This window comes from Narcine bancroftii, chromosome 3, assembly GCF_036971445.1.
Source record: "Narcine bancroftii isolate sNarBan1 chromosome 3, sNarBan1.hap1, whole genome shotgun sequence".
Lineage (NCBI taxonomy): Eukaryota > Metazoa > Chordata > Chondrichthyes > Torpediniformes > Narcinidae > Narcine > Narcine bancroftii.
In genome coordinates, this window is record NC_091471.1 from 18,718,318 (window position 1) to 18,743,641 (window position 25,324).

General features: G+C 42.3%; 1 protein-coding gene across 1 annotated transcript in view; it reads left to right on the forward strand.

Moving 5' to 3' along the window:
• suclg1 (succinate-CoA ligase GDP/ADP-forming subunit alph) overlaps positions 1–25,324 on the forward strand; it is a 129,617-nt gene that overhangs the window by 56,066 nt on the left and 48,227 nt on the right. The window contains exons 6-7 of the mRNA XM_069923541.1: positions 7,122–7,205; positions 11,811–11,962. Coding sequence (XP_069779642.1) covers positions 7,122–7,205; positions 11,811–11,962 — 236 coding nt within the window. The remainder of the gene's footprint in view (positions 1–7,121; positions 7,206–11,810; positions 11,963–25,324) is intronic.

Here is a 25,324-nt window from a genome sequence, read left to right on the forward strand (position 1 = left end):
TGCCCTGAAATGAGGGGACAATATATATAAAAAGTGCTGTGATTTCTACATGGTCGAACAAAAATATACACAAATAACTTTGAATAATATCTGGAATGCGCACTTTAATCACATGAATTGCTTAATTACAAATTTAAAACTGTGGAGCACGGGCAAATAAAGGGGGAAAAAAAATCTTTGTCTCAAACTTAATGGAGGACACTATTTCCTCTGCTGTGTGAAAATTCCTCAGTGCATTTGACCCCCTCACCTGCTGCTGAATCCCAGAGATCTCTTTGAACTAACAGTAAACAATATTGGAAATATTTAAGCAACATGTCGCTTTTCTTATATTTGCACCACATTGATTGTTTTGGGTAGTTGCATTGTCACTGGCTGCAAAATCCAGCCTAATTTTTGTTAGCCTATACTGTGAGAAGGGCATTAAACAGAGACTAATCCTGTAGTCACTTGACACCTACTCATGGCCATTTTTCTTAATAGATGATATTATGTAGCACTTTGAAGGATTCTGGTTTTTAGTTTGAGTAATAAATTTCTGCATTAAGTCTGAAATAATGTTTTTTTCTTTACATTTATTATGGTTTTTCTGAACTACACAGATAAGAAAGCATTTAGCTTTATTTAGGTCATGTTGGATTAAAATATTCATTCCTCACAGGATTTTGCTGTTAATCTCCAGCCTGAAGATCATGGAGAGGAAAATATTAGTCCAGATTTCTGTTCTGTTGGCTTTCAGTTGGAGTAAAGGATTATGCTCAGTCTGCGAATTTGATTAGCCTAAAATCCGTTGGGCCAAATCATGCTTGATCCAGCACACATCTTGCATTGGCTCGGGCTTAATTCTTGTGGTCGTATGAACCTTTTGTTGTCCCCTGTGTCCAATTGAGCTTGCGGGCTTGCTGCTGCAGCTATTCTGTGAAGTGGAATGGTCTGTAAGAAACTATGAAGCCTCAAGTGACAGATGTCAAGCCCCTTCCCAGATTTCCCTTGCGGCTTTTTTAATAACCAAGTAATTAAAAATGATTAAAGCTTTCTCTAAAACTCATTTAATTAAAATATATTAATGTTAACTGAAAACCGCTTCTGCTTTGACTTGCCTCTTCTGTTTAAGTGAGTCTGAGTTTTTTGGCACTGCAGATGGCCAGATGTGCCATTATCTAACTGAGCGCTTGTGTATTGCAATGAGTAGGTACAGAAATGAGGAAACAGCTATGCTGTTTAACTTGATATGTCAGAGAAAGAATAATCTCTTAAAGATTAAAGTTGTCCATTTTTTTATGACAGAAGAGGTGGTATTTGGCCTCTTGGGTCCTTGCTGGCTTCCAACAGACCAACCCCATATCTCCTTCACCTTCTTGTTCTGTATCCCTGCAATACATTTCCTTTGACATGCGTAAAGTTCTTTTGATTCTTCTTCAACACAAATTTATACTAGGCAACTAATCTACGAGAAAACAAAGACCTTGGAGGAACTCAACTGGTCATTCAGCATCCACGGAGATCCACGTGTTTCGAACTTGGAAGGAAACTGCAGCCATTGTAGAAACTGTAGAATGGACAAGCTCCACACAGCATCAGATTTTGTGATCAAACCTGTGTCCTGAGAGTTGTGAAAGCAGCAGAACTAAGTGCATAATTGTTGCACAATTGTGCCCCACCTTTGCATTAAAAAAAAATCCAAGCTAAATTTCCCCTGACATTAGGTAACCTCTTGCAGTATTGAAAAGCAGGACCTCATCTTTTATATGGGCATGTGGCTGCCTTCAGTTCATGACAATCTGATCTGATTGCACAAGTATAACTGATGAAATGGCATTCCCCAGTCCTCAGTGCAAAACACGCAGATGTACAACCCGGACATAGCTCACATACAGACAAGCAATACATATGCAGGACTGGATATTAAATTTTACTACTTAGAGTAACTTGATTGCTTTATTGTATGCCGTCATATAGGATTGTGCTTGAACTTTAAAATTATGAGCCCAAAACCATGGATTGTCTTGTACATCAAGTATAAAAAATGGAATCTTAACGGTGAAGTCTCAGCGCTTCCCCCATGCCGAGTATAAAATCCGAACCTTAGCAGCGAGGTCTCAGCAGTCCCTGCAAGGTCCATCTGCCTAGAGGCTTTAAATGACCTGCTAAAGGAGCCGACAGTGGTTTAATTTAAACCTTTTAAACCTTTTACTGGGTAATTTGCTTTTAAAATATTGTGATGCAATCACTCCACTGGGATGGCTCGTAAAGGACTATGGGGGCAGTAAGACTTGGGGTAGTCTTGTACAGCAAGTATAGCTCAGAAACATACCTTTTAGGTGTAAATTCAGGGGTCAGCTGAGACAGTCATCTTATATGCTGGCATATACAGTAATCAGTTTCTACGGGCAGCATGGTTGGTGTAGTGGTTAACGAAATGCCTTTACAGTGCTATCAATCGGGACCAGACAGGGGTTCGATTCCTGTGCTGTCTGTAAGGAGTTTGTATGCTTCCCCCATGTCTGTGTGGGTTTTCTCTGAGGGCTCCCGTTTCCACCCACTGTTGAAAATGTACCGGGGGGGTTTAGGTTAATGGGGTGTAAATTGGGCAGTACGGACTTGTGGGCCGAAATGGTCTGCTACTGTGCTATATGTCTAAATTAAAGTTAAATTAAGTCAAATCTGTGATTTTGGCTCAACTTGCTTCTTTCCCACTCTTGGAGTGAAGGGCACATTCAGCCTGACTAGCCGGGCATATCATTCTTCTCTATATTTTACAACACTGACATACTTTTTGAAATAAATTTATAAATTATGAATTTATAACCACAGCACAGTAGCAACCCATGCTGCCCAAATACACCCATCTCACCATGACTTGGGAATGTGTGAGAAAACTGGAGCAGCCGCAGGAAACCCACGCAGTCACAGGGAGAACGTACGGACTCGTTACAGATGCTGCTGGATTTAAACCTGGGTCGCTGGCACTGTAACAGTTTTGTGCTAACCGTGCCACCCATTTTTGTCCGTTTTCTCACTTTAACTGCTTTCAATTCACTCCTTGACAATGTAACCTTGTTTACATCTTAGCCACATGGTCTTCGCTGATGTTACCCTATTGGAATCTCCTATCCTCTCTGCACCTGAATGAGCTTTGTCTTCTTCCCAGTTCTAAGGATCTTTGACCTTAAACATTATCCCTGTTTCTCTACCCACAGCTGCAGCTTGATTTGAGTAATTACAGCGTTTCTGTTTTTTTTTAATTTTAGATTTTCAGCATTTGTTTTTGGTTTTTCACTGGATTGTGGAGAATGAATCAAGACAGAGCTCACACTTTTCATCATTAAATAACTTTTGTGAACCAGTTGGTCTTTGTGACCCTATTGCTTGAAATCACTTTTAATGATATATTTTTTTTCCATTTTTAACAAAACAAAACTTGAATTCTCAAAACTTAATAGAGTTTGTCCTTGTTTTCTCTCAATTGTTAGCTCGATCTCTTGGCTACTTATCTGGTTCAAGGTTCTTTTTATTGTCATGGAATAATATCATATACTTCAACTTTTGTTTGCCCAATACTAAGAGAAGGAGAAGAAGAAGAAAGTTCCTTCATAGACATGGATTAGCCTCCAGCATTTCCATAGCCTCTGCCGTTGTGGAGAATCCTGTTCGATCCATTAGCAACCTGAGCTCCAGGTTCAAACATCCAAAACAATCAAGAGATATTTACCGCCCAAGGCCCTTCAGGAGCCCTTTTTCCCCTCAGTACCTTCTCGAATCCTAATTCCCACAAGCCACACTCCAGCAGCTTGCAGCTGTGAGTCCTTCAGCTGCTCAATGTATCCTATTCGCATATCAATGCATTTCTTGTTCTTGTACCTCTTCCCTTTTAAAGAAATGAATGTCCCTCAATAGCCCATTATTTTCTGAGCCTTAAGCATGCTGTTAAAACCCATATCCACCATGGTTCTGCACACATGCACTTCAGAAGCTGTCACGAGAGTTAGAAAATATCCAGGTCAGTATGCCCAACTTGATCCTCAATCAGTCGAAGTTGGCAGGCTTCAGATGTTGACGATTAAATCTTTAATACTGACATTTAACCAAGTAATTCCTTGGCTCATAAAGCAATCAGTGACCTCATGCAACAACGACAAACAAAATTAAGGCATGGGCTGCGAAGTGATGGGGAACATACTAGTTCACAATCAGAGAAAACAACTAATCTCCCTTTGCTATACAAGCAATATTTCACAAGATGAGGAGACTATTGTAGTGGCCTATCTGACGATACTACCTTACGCAAGTGGCAATAAATGACACGAGTCAGTAGAGTCAGGATTCAGTACCTTTATTGTGCTTAACCACAGCTTTTGTAGTTCCCACTGCATGCTTCACGCTTAGCCTTCTGGGATGTGGTAGTTACGTCAGTTTCCAGCCTCTGGTGTCAGGTGCCATAAAAAGCACGGGCTCTTATTCGTGCGCTTTTCCTAATTGCTGGTGCCTGACCTGCAGCTGGAGGACTGGGATGTCATTGGAGGCTATGCGCTCTGGTAATGCGTTTGCTTAACTGTTGTGGCTGCGCGCAATTCTGTTGTATGTGTGGGGCTCCGGCTACACTATTCAATTCACTTTACCTATTCCCCCAATCATTTAAATTAAGGATGATTTTAAAGCTAACTCCTTTTGCGTGTCTCTTCAGAAATTATTTATTCATGTTCAGCATCTCTGCACTGCTAGCGAGGTAAACATTTATTGTCCATCTCTAAAGATGGTGGTTAGCCACCTCTTGAAACTTTGCAGATCTTCTGGTAAAGGCATGCCCTCAGTGCTGGTTAGGGAATTCAAGAACTTAGACCAGCCATTCTCAACCTTTTATTGGGTATAGCCCCCCCCCCCCCCACCCCCTTAGGTTTGTGGAGCCTCTTTCCCTGTGGAGCAGTAAAGTTTAGTTGGTTTCTTCTGTATTTCTCTCCTACCAACTACTTTATAAAAAAAATGAAAAATATGTTATGATTTCAGAACGTGGCCCCCTAAACGTGTTGTGGCCTCCGTGGGAATAGCTGATTTAGACCCAGCAGCTAAAAATGAACACTGACATATTTCCAGGCCAGGATAGGTGCAACTTAGAGCAATTCTCAAGCTTTTTTCAGCTATGAAACCCTGGCAAAGTTTTACAGAGGTGTGGTAGAAAATGTGCTGATGGGTACATCACGGTATGGTATGGGAACACCTATACCCCTGAGCATAAAGCCCTCCAAAAAGTAGTAGACACAGCCCAGGACATCATAGGCAAAACCCTCCCCACTATTGAGTACATCTACAGGGAACATTGCTGTTAGAAGGCAGAAACAATCATCAAAGACCCAAACCACCTAGCACATGCTTTTTTGTTGCTGCTGCCATCAGGAAAGAGGTACAAGGGCCACAAGACTCGCACCACCAGGTTCAGGAACAGCTGCGACTCCTCAACAACAAACTCAATCAGGGACTAATTTAAGGATTCTTATTTGTGCACTTTATTGATATTCTTTTGGCCTTTCTATATTGCACAGTCAGTTTGTTTACATTCATTATCTGTTCATTCACATTCATTTATTTGTTAACTTGTTCATGCTGTGTACAGTTTATTTTCTGTACTACCAATTAGTGGTAATTCTGGTGCACCCACAGGAAAAAAGTCATCCCAGGGTTGTATGTATATGTATGCTGACAATAAATCTAAAATATGAAATCTATTCTCCCCACACCCCCCCCCCCCCCCAGGACTCTACTCATAGTTTATGGGCCCCCTTCATTGGGAAGCAGTCATCTTTTGGTTCCTTCCATACTTTGCTCCTACCAACTACATAAAAAGCGTAAAAAATATTTGTGTTACATGGTAAAATGAAAACAAGGCTTTTACTTGAATGTGCTGTGGCCCCTGGGTGGTGGTGGTAGGGGAGGGGGGGGGGGGGGGGGGAGGTGTAAAGGGCTGTTGGGCCTCCATCAGGAATGGCCAAATTGGAGGAATGTGTAAAAGGTAATGCACAGCTGCATTTTTCATTTGAGTTTGGGAATTATTGTCAGAATAGTCTCGGTGAAAATCTGCAGTTTATTTTGTAGGCAGTGCACAATGAAACCAGGCTTCACTGTGGGTGGAGGGAATAACTTAAGAGTAGTGAATGGAGTCCCAATCAAGTGGTGCGGGATGCTTTGTAATGCCAAGTTCGTGTGTTGTTGGACCTCCATTCATCCAGATAAGCTGAGTATGTTTTGCCCTTCTTCCTGACATGTGCCCTGCTGATTGTGGAAGGGCTTTGAGATGTCAGGAAATGCGACGCCTGCCAATTTCTGGTTGGTGGCAATTCCCAGGTTAACAATGGCAGAGGACCAGGAATGGCAAAGCCACATTATATCAAGGGGAGGTAACTAGACTTTATGATTGGATTTGGTTATTGACTTGCCCTTTTGTGCCACAAATATCACGTCACAACATGCCTTAACATTGCTTTGACTTTGCTTAATGCAGGGAATGTTTAACTTAATTTTCCAAGTGATCGTGAAAAGAATCAAACCTCTCCTCTTGTGTTAACTAATCTCACATGTGCAGCACAGGACTTCACATCTTTTCTGCACTCGTGTATGTTTTTTGACATCACTTTGGTTCTAATTTTTGGACCACACCCTGAAGACTAGTAGAATGAGGAAATTCTCCAAAATCTTAGAAACTTCAATTAAATTGTCCCTTATTCCAGTGAATGAAGCCCTGATTTATATATTGCCATCTTAGAATTTAATTTTAGAAAAGCAGCTACCACTCTGCCAATTCTAACCCGTCTTCACTCCCAGCATATGTATCCTAAAAAAGGTAGAGATTATAAATCTGGTGTCATCTGAAAGGAGTTTGTGCATTCTCCCCATGTCTGCATGGGTTTCGACCCACTCTTCAAAGGTTAATTGGGGTATTTGGGAGGCACGGGTACATGGGCTAGAAGGGCCTGTTACGATGCTATAAAATTAAACTATAAAATTTAAATGGTTCATACTACTAAAGTAATTGAAGCAAGGATTGCATTGGAGGTTAATGCTCGATGAGCTATTTTGGGGGGGGGGAAGAAATTGTTATGCTTTCAATAAACAAATGTACTTATTTTCAGGTATTGTCTCAAGATCTGGTACGCTAACATATGAAGCTGTTCACCAGACGACACAGGTTGATTTGGGCCAGTCTCTGTGTGTTGGTAAGTCGTGTACTTTCTTATCCTTTACGTTAGTGTTTCCGTGCTGTATTGCCACATGTAGCTCTGCAATGGAAATTTCAAACTGACTGCATTCATCCATGCTCTCTTGATGTTGGTTTTGAGTGGACTATGCATCTTCATAGAATTTACACTGTCATAATTATGTCTTGCCGTTCCTTCGCCTAGTTCTTTACAAGAGAAAATAAAATTGAACATTTTGGGCTTCAGCCTTCCATTAATATTACAGACAGTGACTTGTCACTTGGCCTCTAAGTCACAATACAAAAAACTGCACGTGAGCTGTTATAAAAATAGTTCAAGCCCCTTTTCCCCAATATGCAAAAGTGCTGAAGAAACGAGGCAGGTTCTGAGTAGTCTATTGGAGGCAAAGATATATGACCATCATTACAGACCTGGGGCCTTCAAGGTACAAGTGAAAAAAGGCACCTGAATAAATAGGTAGGGGGATAAAGGAAGAAGGGACAGGGGTTGGAGCACAAGCCAGACAAGGATAGGAGGACAGGAGAGGAAAAGCTGGCAATTGATCGGGAGAAGGGGTAGCTCCGTGAATGCAGAGCTGGATGAAAGGAGACTGAGGGATAAGGAAAGAAAGAGATGAGGGGCTGGAGCCTAATGAAAATCAGCAAAATCGATGTTAATGCTATCTGGTTGAAGGATGCCAGACAGAATACGAGGTGTTGTACCTCCAATTTGTGAGCGGTCTCGGTCGGTGCATGGGACAGACATTTTGGTGTGGGAATGGGGTGGGGAATTGAAATGGGTAATCAAAATGGTGACCTGTCTGTCCATGATCTCATGTAATGCCAGACTGAGACCACCTGCAGATAAGAGGAAAACATTCTTATTTCTATCTGCGCACGCTCCAACCAGATGGCATCAACGTCGACTTCTCCGTTTTCCACTATGTCATACCCCTGTAGCGAGTGCTACAGCAGAGAGGAAGAATGACACACACTCGACATGACTGTAGTTAAGACTGCTTTTATTGCTCTCCCTGCACTTGCTAATATAGGCCCAGCCTCTCACCTCTGGGCCCAGTTTTCCTTCCGTCGTTGGCAGAAGTGACGCCACCGGCGTGCCAGCCACTGATTAGTCAGCGTTCCCACCAATGTTCGCTGATCCCCACAGTGTGGGCAGTTGACTGGGAAGAAAGGCCATGAGCCCACACGGGCTTTGTGAGATCGCCGTGTTCGCCCAACATTTTGTGTATTGGATCGCCTCCCGGGGATCGGGCCGCTACACCCCTTTGTTTCTCTTGTTCTCTGTATCCTTTACTCCAGCTCTGCATTCACAGAGCAACCCCCCCCCCCCCCCCACCCCCACCAAATCAGTTCTTTGTTTTTCTCTTCTGCTCATGTCCACCTAGGGCCACTTGGTGGTTGGCCTGTGCTCCTTCTTCCCTCCTCCCCCAGCCTTTTCATTCAGGTGCCTGGTGATTTTTTTTTCTCCTTTTTTGCTCAGGCCCGAAACATTGGTTATATTATCTTTCGCCTCGTATGAATGTTGTGTGATCTGCTGAGTTTCTCCAGCACATTTGTGTATTAACTACAATCACAACTTCTGCAGACATTCTTGTTTCACTCAAGCATTGTTTTGTCTTTATTTAAACACTCTTTCTGAATCTTTCATGCTATAGAAACAATGGCTATTGTTTGTTAATTAAGTGGGAAGAGATCTTATTTACTCAGCATGAATTTTCTCTTTCTTGGCAGCTTTTTAACTTGTATTTCCCAGTTTGTGTTAGTTAGTTATTTACCATAACTATTTATCTATATCGGTGGGGGGGGGGAGGGGCAACCTTTTAATTTTTAATTTAGGTGTACAGCACGGTAACTGGCCATTTTTGCCCATGATTTAATGCCGGCCAATACATTCCTGGTATGTACTGTGACAGAGTATATAGATATGTTTTTGGGAGATAAATTGAGAAAGGTTTGTCAGAGTAGGTCACATACAAACACTTCAAAACAGATCTTATTTGAAATACTGGAGCTCTGCTAATGCTAGACATATCGGCTCCACAGCTTTTGCAAGAGCTTTGGAGAGTGCCCAAGAGACTTCACTAATGGATTGTCGATTACAAAAGGCAACAGATGAAAGATCTTGTCGGAGCCGCCTTCTGTCTGGAGTAGAGCTTGCTGTTCTAAGAGGGTCATGTGGTTTTGCAGGCAGAGAGAGTCACAGGCTTTCTCTCAGAGAGAGAGAGAGAGATCACTTCTACAGTGTTACAGACAGTAACAGCAGCTGGGACTGGAACAGGACAAGCTGGCAAGCTTGTGGAAAGTCCCATTTGGAAGACGGCCTTGTTAAAGCCCTTGTGATTCATGCAAGAGGAGAAGACTGACTGTCTAATGTTTCACTTGGAATAAGAGAAACAAAAATGTACTCTGTGGTGACCTGAAAGAAAGAGGTTACCATCTGGAGAACCCTGAAGGGGCAGGTTTCGTCAGCAAGACACTGAAGTACATCAGTTGTTGCTGTCCTGGAACAACAAATCTCTCTCTGAAAACTGACAAGAACCTTCCTGAGCGGTAACCATTTACCTTTCAAGCACCAAAGCCTGGTGAACTTTATACATGTTAAATTCTGTGCACATTATAAGAATTGCCTGCAACCAGTGAACTTGGAGGATTGAGAAGTGAGATCAGACTGTGAACCAAAGAACTTTTCTGAACTTACACGCTCATTACACACCCACGTGCTTAGAATTAGAAGGGGGTTAAGTTAGATTAGTTAAGTTAAAGTGTGATTCTATTTTCATGTTTAAAGATAATTAAAAGCAAATTTTGTTTAAGTAACCATTTGTCTTGCTGCTGGGTTTTGGGGTGTTCTGGGCTCGTAAAGTGCTCATGAGCACTGAAATGGCCTGTTACCATGCTGTATGTCTAAATTAAAAATTAAAAGGTTGGACACCCCTGATCTATATGAATAGATTGTTCAAAACCTCCCAATTTTGTCTCAAGTGCTTATGACGGTTGCTCGCTCTGAAGCTCATCTATTTTGTTTTTCATGCTTTATTTGTTCATACTGGTCTATTCGACCTGTCTGAGACCTGTGGCATTGTGAAGATGTTCACTGCTAGTTACTAGGGACAGACTGCAGTGTCTCAAAATGAAATAGTACTAAACAAGATTGGCCAAAAGACTGAAGTGTCATTGGCTGAGCACTTTGGAGTCAGTGACGATAGGTGCTATTAGTTTTAAATAGCAAAGGAGAAATATTGAAGTGGTCCATGAGTTAAGTTCCTTAGGAGGGGTAAGACCACTTTTGGAGTCATTAGGTGGGAATTTGCAGAGATTGATTGGGTAAGGCAGTTTACAAGTAAGGGGATGGGTAGCAAGTTGGAGGCAAGAATACACAGCATATTTGATGGACATTTATGGCAGGCCAAATCTGAGAGGCTACTTTCTTACAGAGGGTAGACCACATCTGGAATGAGCTGCTAGAGGAAGCCCGTGGGTATGATGTCCAAAAGACATTTGGACAGATATATGGATAAGAGGTTTGAGAGGGATGAATCCGGGTGCAGGCAAATAGGACTCGCTCAGAATCCCAAACTGTCAGGATGGCGAGAGATGCCAAAGGGTATTTCCCATGGTGCATCACTCCATGACAATTAACGTTTGTCTGATTGCTGCTTGTTTGAGAGCATGTTAGATATAAGATGCTGAGGAATGATTGATAGTGGTCTCTCATGACAGAATTCAGTTCTCCACAGCTTCCTTCATCTTTGCACATAACTCTCAAGGTTGCCATGCAGGTAGACAGGATAGTTAAGCTGAGCTTCATTAGTTGGGAGATTGAGTTCAGGAGTCGTGAGGTGATGTTGTACCTTAAAAAATTATCTTTGTGTTCAGTTCTGGTCACCACCTCATAGGAAAGATGGAGAGGCTGCAGAGGAGATTGGCCAGGATGTGGCCTGGATTGGAAAATAAGTCTTATGAGGCAAGTTTAGCAGATGTAGGGATTTTCTCTTTGGAGCGAAGAAGGGTGAGAGTTGACTTAATGGGGGGGGGGGGTCTACAAGATTATAAGAGACATAGATAAGGTAGGCAGCCAGCACCTATTTCCCGGGGGGGGGAGAATAGCAAACACCATCGGACATCTGTACAAGTGAAGGGAGGAAGGCTTGCGGGAGACATCAGTGGTACATTTTTTGCACAGAGTTGTGGGTGCTGGAATTCATTGCCAGGGTGGTGGGAAAGGCTGGAGCAATAGGGGCATTTCAGAGACTCTTTTGACAGGCATATGGGTGAAAGAAAAGTAGATGTTTAAGAGGTAGGGAGGGTTTTTTTTAATGTACGTGGCTCGACACAACATCGTGGGCTGAAAGGCTGAGCTGTAACGTGCTATACTTTATCTTGCATATAACACATTAATCCTGCAGTTAACTATCGGCCGTCAGCCAGAGTTTTTCATGATTCAATCCTTGCTCGGTAGTCTTTGCAGGTGGGAAGTGAGACTTGATCGACAACTTTCAACCAAACCAAATGTTGAGATTGTTCCTTAAAGGCCGGGTTTATGATCTTAAATTGTTGTGAAGAAGTACCCAGTCATTTTGGTGACTTTGTTTCTCAATTCTAGGAATTGGTGGGGACCCCTTCAACGGAACAGATTTCATTGATTGCCTCGAAGTCTTCCTGAAGGACCCAAAAACAGAAGGCATCATTTTAATAGGAGAGATTGGAGGCAGTGCTGAGGAGAGTGCAGCAGAATACTTGCAACGGCACAATATGGTACATGCACTATTTTCTCCATAAGAGTTTCTGTTAATCTAACATGAGTGGTAAGGAAAATACTGGAAAGCATTCTGAGACAGAATCAATCTTCAAAGAGAGCGATGGGTTGATCGGGAAAACTCAGCATGGGGATGTCTTTCTGACTCATTGGGATTGAATATTTTGCAATGTATTGGTAAGGGTAGAGTGATAAGTGGATTTCCATAAGATCTTTGGCAAGTTCCTGAATGGAATACTGGACTGAAGTCAAAGGCCTTGGGCAGTTTGGTAAATTGGATGCAAAATTACCTTGCGGACCGAAAACAACGAGCAATTGCAGTGAAAATGAAAACAAAAATTGCTAATGCTGGAATGCTAAAGTAAAAATTAAAAAATAAAAAACCAGGAATGCTCAGCAGGTCAGGCTGCATCTGCATGGAAAGAACGGTGTTAAAGTTTCAGGTCAGTCGAAAGGTCTTTGAACTGGAGCATTCAATGTGCTTCTCTTCCCACAGGTGTAGCCCGACCTGCTGAGAATTTCCAGCATTTAAAATAAAAACACAATGCTGGAAAACTCAGCCAGACAAATAGCCTACTTTATTGTGCAAAGATAAAGATACATAACCCACATTTTGGGCTTGAGCCCTTCATCAAGTGATCTTTGCTATATAAAATAGACTGTTTGATCGGTTGAGTTTCTCCAGCATTGTGTGCTTACTTCCACCGCGATGTCTGCACACTTTCGGATTTTACTCTATTTCCAGAATTTTCCATTTCTCGCCACCTGTACTGTGGCTGAGACCTGAAACTCGGTGACCATTGGGATGGTGGAGGCAGGTCCTCTGACATTGTGTTCGGATGAGCACTTGAAATGTCCTGGCAGTGAAGGGTTTGGGATAAGTCTGGGAAATGCATTTAATGTTGATAGCTACGATCACAGGAATGGATGTGGGTGCAGAAGGACCCTCTTGCTGGATGACTCCACAAAGACCTTTCTTGAATCAGAATGATAGCGAGAAAGATAATTGAAATTAAGACATATTTTGTGGTGGGTGCCTAGAACGGACAGCTAGAATTAGTGGTGGAAGCAGATACAATTGTAGCATTGAAGAGACTTCTCAATAGACACATAAATAATCTGGGAAGAGAGAGATCTGCATCAGGTACAAGCAGCCAAGTTTTGAAGTAGGCATCATGTTCAGTGCAGACGTAGGACGAAGAGCCTGTTCTTGTGCTGTATGGTTCAATGTAATGCTTGCACTCTGTTGAAGAAGTGTGAATCTGTGGAATGCTCTGCCACAGAGGGTGGTTGAGGCAGATTCTCTGATTATGTTCAAAAGAGAGTTAGATAAGACTCTAGTGGGCAAAGGAGTTAAGGGTTATGGGGATAAGGCTGGAAAGGGGTACTGATGGTAGTGATCAGCCATGATCTGTAAAATGGCGGTGCTGGCTCGATGGGCCGAAGGGCCTACTCCAGCTCCTATTGTCTATTGTCTATTGTTTATAAAGAGCTTTAACAGCCCAATGAAAACTTTGAGCTACAGGCACTGTTGAAATGCTGCAGTCATTTTGGACTCAGCAAGCTCCCACAGACACAACAATGAACATTACCAGAAATTGAATGCCATTGGTCAGGGGAGGATTTGAGATAGAGCATCTCTCCTATTCGTCAAAGCTGTACCATGTGATCCTTTAAAACAGGGGTTCTCAATCTTTTTCTTTCCACTCAAGTACTACTTTAAGTAATCCCTATGCTATCAGCACTTTGTGATTAGTTAGGGATTGCTTGAGGTGGTATGTGCATGGAAAGGGAAAGTGTAGAATCACTGCTCTAGACCCAATTGTTAATGAAATATTTTGCGTGAGAAAAATTGTCATTGGCCCATTTCCTTTGGAGTTATGGAACATAACGTGCACATAACGAGTCAGTCAGGTCCGATTAAAACAGTGGTTCTCAACCTTCCCATCCCACTCACATCCTACCTTAAGCAATCCTTACTAATCACAGAGCACCGATGGCATAGGGACTACTTAAAGTGGTGTGTGAGTGGAAAGAAAAAGGTTGAAAACCACTGCTTTAAAAGGTCAAACAAAATGATGGATTAGCATTTCTTCCGTTTGGCGCCATCTCTACCTGCGTAGCAATGCCAATTCTAAATTCTCGCTCGACATTTATTGGTACTCAAGCTTTCCATTCTAATCACTTGAAACACAATCCATCAGCAAGAGTGCTAGGCAGTGAGCTATAGCTAACCATTTTTTTGCTAAAATGCAAATAAATTGGCTTTACTAATTTCCTATGGTTGGGCAATGAATACTGATATTGTGTTGAATTGTGTTCATAGCTGGGATGTCAGTGAGAGTCACTGCAGCTGAAAGACCCTTGTAGAGGTGAAGAAGATTTTCAGGCAGATTTCCCTGGAGATCACTACTCAAGAGACTTCCTTTGCAACCAGTGGTTGTATACAGCCAAAGGCTGTTCTGAACTGTTGCTTTGTGAACTATTTGGTGGTGTGCATAAAGAATGACCGTGTAATGTGAGACTGGAGGCCTGCCATTTGTAGCATGAGACCCAGAGTCTCTAGGATAAAAGGAAAGTTTAAAACAAATTGTTTGTTCAGGCTACACTTAATAGAATGCACTTGAAATGACTGAGGCAGATGTGTCCACGGCAATAATCCCTGATTTATATTTGACTGCTATTGGATTTCTTCCAGGGATTCTTGAAATATTGTAGTAGTGGGAGTGCACAAGGATAGTGGGGCTGAAAGAAAGGGAGTGGTGGTGATTGCCATGAGGAGACAGCTGAATAATATTGAGAGCCAGAGAATTGGAGAGGGCTAAGGAGAGGAGATGTTCTCAGAACAGAGCAGAGAAAAATTATTAATGTGAACAGAAAGGGAGGATGGTAATGACAAAAAACCCAAGATTTAATGAGCATAGGTAAAAAATCTTAGCAGATCTGTCAGCTTCAGTGGAAAGAAAAGGAAAGTTGACATTTCAAATTGAAGAGCACAGGGCTTCAACCTAAAATGTTAACTCTGTTCCTCTTTCTCAGATGAAGGCCTCAAGTCCTAATCACTGCTTACATATCTTTATCTTTGCTGTATAAAGTACACTAATTAACCTGCTGAGTTTCTCCAGCTTTGTGTTTTTATCTCTTTCTACAGATGCTGCCATACCTGCTGGCTGTTTTCACCATTTTCTGTTTTTGTTGCTTTATTGGGGGAAGTTCTTTTGGAGTCCAAAGCTATATATTGGTGTTGCCTGTAAGACTGTAAACCCTGTTTGAGCCATTCCCCCCCCCCCCCCTTAATCTACTGGACTCTTAAAAAGCAGTATCTTTTGAAAGAAAGCATGCTTTTAATGTCTTATCTGCAGAGCGTCTTACTGTGTGGATATCTGTGGATATTGGATGAACAGTAGGTAAATGTAAACAATATGTTTGAAGTGTTTTGCATTTTTAATATTATGGAGATTTCAGCTGAGGTCAGTTGATCAATTGTATAATTGGAAGATTATACAACTGTAGAGCAAGGGCAACTGTAGAGCAAGGGCATCCAAGAAACAAAAGTCATACTATGTTGTTTTAAATTCCTTTGCACACTCCTGAGCTGTCTGTCAGGTTTCAATGAATGTTGTTATTTGAATAAGATAAGGGTGGTATTAAAACACAAAAATGCTCTAGGAACTCTAGATTTAGATTTCAGATTTATTGTTAGAGTACATACATGACATCACATACAACCCTGAGATTCCTTTTTCCTGTGGGCGCAACAGAACTATCACTAATTGGTAGTACAAAAAATAAACTGTACACAGCATAAACGTGTAAACAAATAAAAGAACTGTAAATGGATAACAAATGTAAACAAACTGGCTGTGCAATACAGAGAGCACAAAAGAATATTAATAAAGTGCACAAGTAAGTGTCCTTAAATGTGTCACTAGACACTTTCATTAAGTCAAAATACCCAAGCGTAAAGGCAGAGATTCTCCGACCTTACATCGGGAAACTTACCTGCATGAATGCGCCCTGGCTGGCTCCAAGGCACCGACTTGAATCCTTCTTGGGATTCTTGTAGCGCTCCACCACCCAGCATGAATGTAATCCCGCTATAAGCGGCTGGCTAGAGGGCGGGTTGATGATATCACAATGATATCACATCTCACTTATCTCTCTCCCACTCACTCACCCTCTTCCTCCTTAACCTTAGGGCAGGGGCGGCTGGCGTGGGCCAACAGGGGCTATGAGGGCAGTGAGGGCTGAGCCTTCAGGGGGCAGCCGGGGCTGGCTACGACAGCCACACTGGCCCCTCCAGCCTCCAGCTCCTCACCGGGCTTCTTCGGCTTTCGGGGCCACTCATCGGCGCCAGCGGCTCAATATGCATCAGAGCAATGGCCGTCTACCCTACCCATAATCCTCCACGCAGCTGGATCCTCTGAGAAACGCAGAGCAGTTCCAAATGTGTGGAGGATTGTGGGTATCGAAATCAGCCATTGCTCAGCACATATGTATGGCATCATGGCACTAGTAGCATGCCTCCTGAACACTATATCAATGCCCCAGCTGCCTCCAGGCTCAAAGGGAACATCAGAGCAGACTTTTCTGGGCCTGCATGAAAAGGTAAGAAATATTCTTAATTCAGCTTTTAAGACATCCTCCATGCTTAGACCGACTATGAAAAGGCCTAATGATTGAGTTTGTCATTGGGGATTCTGATGGTGGAAGGGTAGCAGCTGTTCCTGAACCTGGTGGTGCGAGTCTTTTTTTAAAAAAATACTTTATTTTTGATTTTCCATCTTAAACAGGAGAGTACATCACTGGTTGTTACAGACCATGTCATTTTTATCCAGTGATTTACGATGTCTCTCCCTCCCCCGTTTTCACCCCCCAACCCTCCCCCCAAGAAAAAAGATAGATTTGATACAAACTAAAAAATACTTAGAAAAGGAAAAGAACAAAGAGAAGAAACAAAGGCTGAATCTGACATCAGCATTTCCCATCTGTGTCTATAGAGACCATGGGCCCATCCTTTTGTACAGGCACTTTTCTGAATCTATCTGTTAGCAGTTCTTTGTAAACCTTTTTGCTGGGGAGTGGCTACAGCCGTGCTCCAATATATTCCAGACATGGTTGCCATATTACAAAGAAGGTGCTATGTCGGTTTCTAAGATTATAGGTAATTTTTTCCATGGGAATACAGCTGTGCATCTTGGTACCCCACTTGCTGATGAGAAGAGTTGGATTTACGGTTCATTGGTATGCATTTTTTTGCTGTGGCCAGGGATATAAATGTAAATTGAATTTGGAATTTAGTCATTTTGTAGTCTATATCCATAAAGTTTCCATAGTAGATAGGGTCCGGCAGGAAGGTTACCTTCATTATTTTGGTTAGTATGTAAGCCAAATCTTGCCAGAATGAGGCTACCTTTACGCAGGACTAAGTTGAATGAAGGAATGTTCCTTGCTCCATTCCACATCTGAAGTATGTTTCTGGCACCTCTGGTTTTGTTTTGTGAATTTTTTGGGGTGTGAGGTAGACACGGAGCAAAAAATTGTACTGAACCATTCTCTATCTAAAATTAATGATTGTTGTGATACTGTCCTTGCACCAATCTGACCAGCATCTTTCGTCAATTGTGATTCCCAGGTCCGACTCCCATCTTTCCTTTGATCGCTTTCAGCTTGGAGAACAGAGTACATTCTTGATATAAATTTAAGCGCATTTCCCTGTCGAAGCAACCTCTCAACCTCACTAGGCACAGGCGGGATGATTGCACCTGTCCCTCAGGAATGATCTTAATTGGAGAAAACCGTGAAAGGTCCTGTAGGACAAATCGGATTTGCCACTTAGGTGTTCGAAGGACATAAGTTGTCTCCCTTTGTAGCAGTCCTTAATATATTGGATCCTCTGTCGGTGCCAAATCTCCAAAATTTTGTTGCCCTTATTCATGGGCATCAACTCCTTTTGAGTCAATGGTGCATTAGGTGAAATTTCCATTTTTTCCCCGTGCTTTCGATAATTTTGTACCAAATTTTGATTAGGTGTTTCAGTACGGGATTACTCTTTTTTTTTGTTATTGATTTGGAGTCCCATTTGTATATGAAATCCTTCACCGTCTCCTCCCCCATTGCATGTAATCCCATTTGCACCCAGGTGGGTGTCTCCCTCTCTTCAAAGAAAGATGTGAGGAACCTCAACTGGACTGCTAGATAATATTTCTTTAAATCAGGAAATTTTAACCCTCCCAGGCTGTAGTCCCATGTCAATTTCTTTAAGGCTATTCTGGGTACTTACCCATTCTAAATAAATTTTCTTATGTTGTCATTCAGCGTTTTTTTAAAAATGCGGGAGTGGAATTGGCAATGATTGGAAGAGGTGTTGAAGACCTCGGATTACCTTCATCTTTATGCATTTGACCCTCTCCATTAGAGTAATGGGCAGGTCCCTTCACCTGGTCAGATCTTCCTTGGTCTTCTCAAGCATAGGGGGGTAGTTAAGTTTATATAGGTTTTCCAAATTGTTATCAATCTTTATTCCTAGGTACTTTATGGCTCCTGTCTGCCAACTGAAATTATTATTTTTTTGGTGTTCTTCATATTTAAATTTATTCAATGCCATAATATTAATTTTCTCTATATTGGCCTTGTAGCCTGATATTGTACCGTAGTCCTCCAGTATGGCGAGCAGCTTTGGCAAGAACCTGGCCGGGCCTGTCAAGTACATCTGTACATATTGACCCATTTTGAATCCCTTCATCAATGGGTCTTCCTCTAATAGTCTCTGCCAATGGTTCAATTGCTAGAACAAACAGCCCTGGCGACAGGGTGCCTCCCTGCCTACTGGATTTACTAAAGAGTAATGTTGGTGATGCTTACCCGTTTGTACTGACTTTTGCCCATGGATTGTCGTACAATGTTTTTACCCAGTTGACAAATGCTTGGCCCATTCCAAATTTTTCCAAAACTTTGAAAAGAAAGGGTCACTCTTGCCGATCAAAGCCTTTTCCGCATCCAGTGAGACTACTATTTTTGAATCTTGCTTTGTTTGCGCCAAATGAATAATATTGAGCAGTCTATTTAAATTATTGGCGGAGTGCCTTTTCCTGATAAAGCCCACTTGACCCGGGTTTATCAGTTTAAGGAGATATTGATTAAACCTGTTGGCCAGTGCCTTGGCTATTATTTTGTAGTCTATATTTAGTAGTGATATGGGTCTGTACGAGGATGGCTTTGTTGGGTCCCTGTTTTTTATGGGCATCACCACAACAATGGCTGTTGAGAAAGACTCTGGGAGAGTTTGCAACTCCATCGCCTGGTCCATTACCCCCATTAATAGTGGTATTAGTAAATCTTTAAATTCTTGAAAGAACTTGGGGTGGTGGGGGGGAAATCATCCTCTCCTGGAGACTTGTTTGTTTGTAAAGTTCCCAGGGCCTGTTCACTTTCCTCCTTAAAGAGTAGGGCATCTAATTCCTGGTCTTCTTGGACCAGTCTTGGCAGCTCAGTCCTCACCAAAAACTCTTCAATTTTAATCATATCTCTTGGCGCCTTGGATTTATATAATTTTTCATGATAAGCTTTAAAGGTGTCATTAATTTCTTTCAGGATGTGTGTTATCGAGTCTGGCCCCAACTGAATCACATTAATTGTCCGTTGAGTTTCCTCTGCTCTCAGTTGTGTGTTTTTTTCATCTACTTCATAATATCTTTGTTTGGATTTCAAGAGCATTTTTTCCACTCTGTATGTTTGCAGAGTATTATATTTAAGTTTCTTGTTTTCCAATTCCTGATATTTCTCATTTGATCCCGGACTTTGGTATTCTTTTTCTAATTTTGTGATCTCCTGTTCCAATCTCTCTAACTCCCTTAGGTCTTTTCTTTAGCATTAAAATACCATCTAAATGCAAATGTTTTTCAGGCATTGTTATCTGTAAAATTAACAGTGAGTGATCCGATTCTAGTCTTGCTAAGTATTCCGATTCAAGGACTCTGTTCTCCAACCAGGCAGACATCAAAAAATAGTCAATTCTAGTGTAGGAATCATGAGGCTTCGAATAAAAGGAATGACCCCCAGCCTGTGGGTTCCTCTGTCTCCATATGTCTATCATATTTAATTCTTTCCAGAGTTGTTTTTTTTTCTGCTTTGCATCTTACCAGTGTTTTTGTTGTCTTATCAAGAATGGGGTCCAGGCAAAAGTTCAGGTCACCACCCATCAATATATTCTGCCACCCTCAGGAAGGCATTTTGTGTAAACTGCTCATCCTCAAAGTTTGGGACATAAAAGTTTAGTAGCGTCCATGGTTCTAAATATAGTTGGCAGTGCAACATTACAAATCTGTTACATCACCACTCACCACCATCCAGACCCTTTTGTGTATTAAAATGGCTACCCCTCTAGCTTTGGAACCAAAGGAGGAGGAGAACACTTACCCCACCAATTCCCTTTTAAGTTTATAACCATATAACCATTTACGGAGTGGAAATAGGCCATGTCGGCCTTTCGAGTCCCCACCGGTTCACGAGAACAACTCCACTAGCTCAAACCTCCCTCTCTCTGCCAATAACCCTCCAACCCCCTCACCTCCATATACACATTTAACCTTCTCTTAAATGACAGAAGGGACCCTGCCGCAACTCTCTCATTTGGAAGATCATTCCATTTGCCACCACTCGCTGAGTGAAAAAGCCACCTCTAATAATTCTCCTAAAGTGTTTCCCCCTTACTCTTAACTCGTGGCCTCTTGTTCCAACCTCCCCCGCCCTCAGGGGAAAGAGTCTGTTTATGTCTAGTCTATCCATTCCTTTCATAATTTTAAATACCTCTATCAAGTCCCCTCTCAGTCATCTACGTTCCAATGAATAAAGTCCCAGTCTCCTTAATTTCTCTCTTTAATCCAAATACTGTAAGCCAGGCAACATCCTTGTAAACCTTCTCTGCACCCTCTCCACCTTATTAATATCCTTTCTATAATTTGGAGACCAGAACTGAGCACGGTACTCCTCACCAATGCCTTAAACAGCTGGAGCATCACCTCCCAGCTCCTATACTCTATACTATGATTTATGAAGGCCAGCATACCATATGCCTTCTTAACCACCTTATCTACATGGGAGTCCACCTTCAGTGAACTCTGTACCATAACCCCAAGGTCCCTCTGCTCCTCTGTGTGCCTCATTGCCCTCCCCTTAACTCAGTTTCCAGTGTTTCTAGCTGGTCCTGCTCCTCATTCGCCTGCCTCCTGCTCTTCTTGACCACGTTGCCTCAGCATGGGTAAGTTTTTAAATATTTTATTTGGGCCAATTTTCCCTGTTTTGAAGCTTTTTAACAGGAGCTCTTTAGGGCATGTCCTCCCAGCTTCACAGCATCACGTGACCTGGTGGTGCAAGTCTTGTGTTACCTGTACCTCTTTCCTGATGGCAGAAGTGAGAACAGAGCATGTGGAGTTTTGATGAGTCCTGCTGCTCTCCAATGACAGCGTTTCCTAAAGATGCACTCAATAGTGGGGAGGCTTTTGCCTGTGATGTCCTAGGCTGTGTTCACCACCTTTTGGAGGGCTTTATATTCAGGGGTATTGGTGTTCCCATACTAGACCGTGATGCAGCTGCTCAGTACACTTTCCACCACTCCTCTGTAGAAATTTGTCAGGGTTTCTGGTGTCATCCACAAACTCCTGAGAAAGCAGAGGAGTTGACGTGCTTTCTTCATGATGCCATTGGTATGTTGGGTCCAGGAAAGATCCTCCAAGATAATAACTCCCAAGAACTTAAATTTTCTCACCCTCTCCACCTCTGATCCCCCAATGATCACTGGATTGTACACCTCTGGCTTTCCTTTCCTGAAGTCAACAATCAGCTGCTTAGTTTTGGTGGTATTGAGTGCAAGTTTGTTGGTGCACCATTCAGCCAAGTTTTCAGCCTCCATCCTGTATGTTGACTCATCCCCTTCCTTTATACAACCCGCTACCATGGTATTGTCGGCAAATTTGTAGATGGTGTTATTGTCGTACCGAGCCATAGGTGTAAAGTGGGTAGAGCAGGAGTCTAAGAACTCAGGGTCCATGGGTGGTAAAATATATCGCCAATGGTTCAGGGCTAAGCCCTTCTTCAAGAAATGAGTAAAAAGCAAGCAGATGCCTGAATAAAAAAGCCTGAGAGGAGGGAAGAAAAGGCAGGGGGAGGAGCACATACCGATAGACAAAAAGCTATAATTGGACATGGGTTTGACAGGAGAGGAAAGGTGAGAATTGATTAGTAGTGACTTTGAATGCAGAGCTGGGTGATAGGAGATGTGGAAAGGGGAGATCAAGAAGAAAGGAAACATGGAGACCAGGGAGGGGGGTTGAGGGCTAACGGCAAAGTTAATGTTCATGCCATCTTGCTGGAGGGTGCTGAAACAGAATATGAGATGTTGTTCCTCAAATTTGCGAGTCGTCTCTATCTGGCAGTGCGTGAAACCATGGTCAGACAAGTAAGCTTAGGAATGGGATTTGAAATGGGTTGCCACTGAGATATCCCCACTATTGTAGTGGACAGAGAGAAGGTGCTCAATGAAATGATCTCCCAGTCAGTGTCCTGCCTCTCTGGTGCACAGAAGGCCACAACAGGAGCACCAGGTGCAGTAGATGACCCCTGCAAATTCATTGCTTCATTTGGAAGGAATGTTTGGGGCCCCAAAAGGTGGTGAAGGAGGAGATGTGAGCCCAAGTGGAGCCTCTCTTGCAGTCATAGGGTTAGGTGCCAAGAGTGGATGAGCATGCCAATGAGGAAGAGGTCCCTGCTGAAGGAGAGGAGGGGAGAAGATGTGTCTAGTGTTGGGATCACATGGTAGGTTACAGAATTGGCAGAGGCTGATGGGGTGGTAGGTGAAAATGAGGGGAATCTGTCCTTGTTGTGCATGGGGGTGTGGTTCCTCTAAGGTGTTTGTGTTTTTACTATAATCGCAGTGTCCTCGCTAAGGATGGAATTAGCTGGATTGGCTTCAAGGTTGATACAGGCATGATGGTGTCAAGGGCCTGTTGCAGTGCTTGCTGTTCTATGTTCAATATAAAATTCATTGAACATTTTCACAAAATAGCCCTGCTTTCCTGTTTTTTTTCCCCGTCTTACACACATCAACATTTTTTTAGAAAAATCTTGAAAACCCTGGTAAAAATGTTTGCGTGAATAAAATAAGAAAGTCTGCAGACACCATGATTGAAGTAAAAGTGCAGGAGACCCGAAAATCAGACTTTCCTGAAGAAAGTGTAAGAGAAGCTCAGCAGGTCAAACAGTGTTACATAACCAATGTTTTGGCTTGAGCCGTTGCATTCTTTGTTATTAAATGCTGAAGTGTTTTTCTGTCTTTAAGCTCTCCAAGAACTCAAAAATCTTCAGTTTTAAATTTGATTATTCATTTTAAATTCCATTGTCTTGTCGTGCATACTGTTAGGAGTTGATCTGTTGCCCATTGACTTGTTGTTGCTGGATGAAAATTCTTATTTACTTCTCCTTGTGTGCTCTATTGAAGTTAACTATGCCCATTTTTTAACCCTCCTCCATCACAGTTTGGGAAAGTGGTGGAGAAACTCAGCAGGTTGCACAGCGCCCATAAGAAGTTAAAGGCAGTTGACGTTTTGAGCCTGAACCCTTCTTCAGGAGACCCGAAAATCAGACTTTCCTGAAGAAAGGGGCTCAAATCTGAAACACCAACTGCATTTTATTTTCCGAGCATGCTGCGTTACCGGATGAGTTTTTCCAGCATTTTTGTGTTCTGAGCGAGACCATAGCATCTGCAGATTTTCTTGTTTATCCCGGAGAATGGAAATGTGAGATTTATTACACTTTGCAAAGTGGTGGCTTATCATTTGGTTTGTTTGCCTGCCAGACTGGGATTATACTGCTTGTGAGATCTGAGAAAGTATTTTGGAGCTCAAGCAAGCCTGTCCCAATTAATAATTATGACAGGGATTATTTTCTTCCATCCAATGTAACGCTGCAGGATTGTGAAGTTGAGATTTGTGGAGCCAAGATTTTTGGAATAAAATCTGAAGTAATCTTTCCTCTAAAATAAGGACTGTCCTTGTGTTTAGGTAAAGTGTTGCATAATCTCTGAAATGAAAATCCCTGCATTAGTTGAATTGGTTTTTGATATTTCAGTGTCCTGATGATTTGATGTCAAAATCCTTAAAAGTAGATTAAATCCTAACAAATAATTAAGCACAACCTTTGCAGGTAAGTGAGCATCTTGTGGAAGATGTTAGTTATGGATATATGCCATCATGTTGAAATAAGATGAATAACGAGACCACACCTCATGTTTCAGCCAGAGAAGAGCAACAGCATTTTTTGGCGTGCTGTCAGGCTTGATATAGACAAACAACAGGTGACCTGGCGTCATGACATCTGCAGTACATACTACCTCATGACATTCACGTTGAGTAGGCCAGGACATCTCCGTAGACCTACAGGTGTGCCTCGTGGCTGTCGTGGCTAGTTGCTAGTAGATAGGAGCCTGTTGTGTCAAGCTATCATGAGTTTGGAACTGTTAGTGCTGGTTCTGCCCACTCCCCCCAGCGTAATGTTACAACCTTAACTTAGGAACATCTCCATTCTCTATCAGTACAGGAGGTAAGTCAAAGAGGGAGAAACAAATAAATTGTGCTGGAAGGATTAGAGAAATGTAGTCAGTTAAGGTTTATGTGTAACACAAAAAATGCTATCAATGGTTTTTAATGAGATGAAAATGAGAAACAAAAACAAATGCTGGAAGAAGAACTTGGTGAGACAGGTGACACCCGTGGATAAAAATGGTCAGTCGGTGCTTTGGATCAGCACACCTTATTGAGGGAAGGAGTGATATCAAGTCTTTTAAAGGGGAAAGAAGCTCAGGAGGGACCGAAAAGTCATAGGAAGTTTGGAGATGTGGAGAGACCACGGGGAAGGGGGGTGTTGTGGTGAAGTCAGAGAGAAAAATAAGAACAGGAGTAGGTAAAGAAGAGATTTTTTTTTAAAAGTGGGACCAGATGGAGGTTGGGTTACCTAAAATGAGTTGCCTTTGGGTTTAAGGTTGTCCAGGAGGAATATGATGCATTGTTCTTCAGGTTTATGTTTGGCCTCATCCTGGCAGTGAATGAGGCTGAGGACAGATTTTTGTTTGTGGGAATGGTGGGGGCATTTGAAATGATTGCCAATTGGGAGTTCAACCTGAGACCCACTGACAGATTGTAGATGTTTGACAAAGCAGTCAACCAATCTGCATTTGCTCTTGTAGACAAGTCCACAAGGAGTACACTAAATGCAGCAGATCAGGTTGGACGATGTGCATGTAAAGCTCTGCCTCAACTGGAAGGTCTGTTTGTGGCACTGAATGGACATGAGGGGGGAGATGTCGGGAC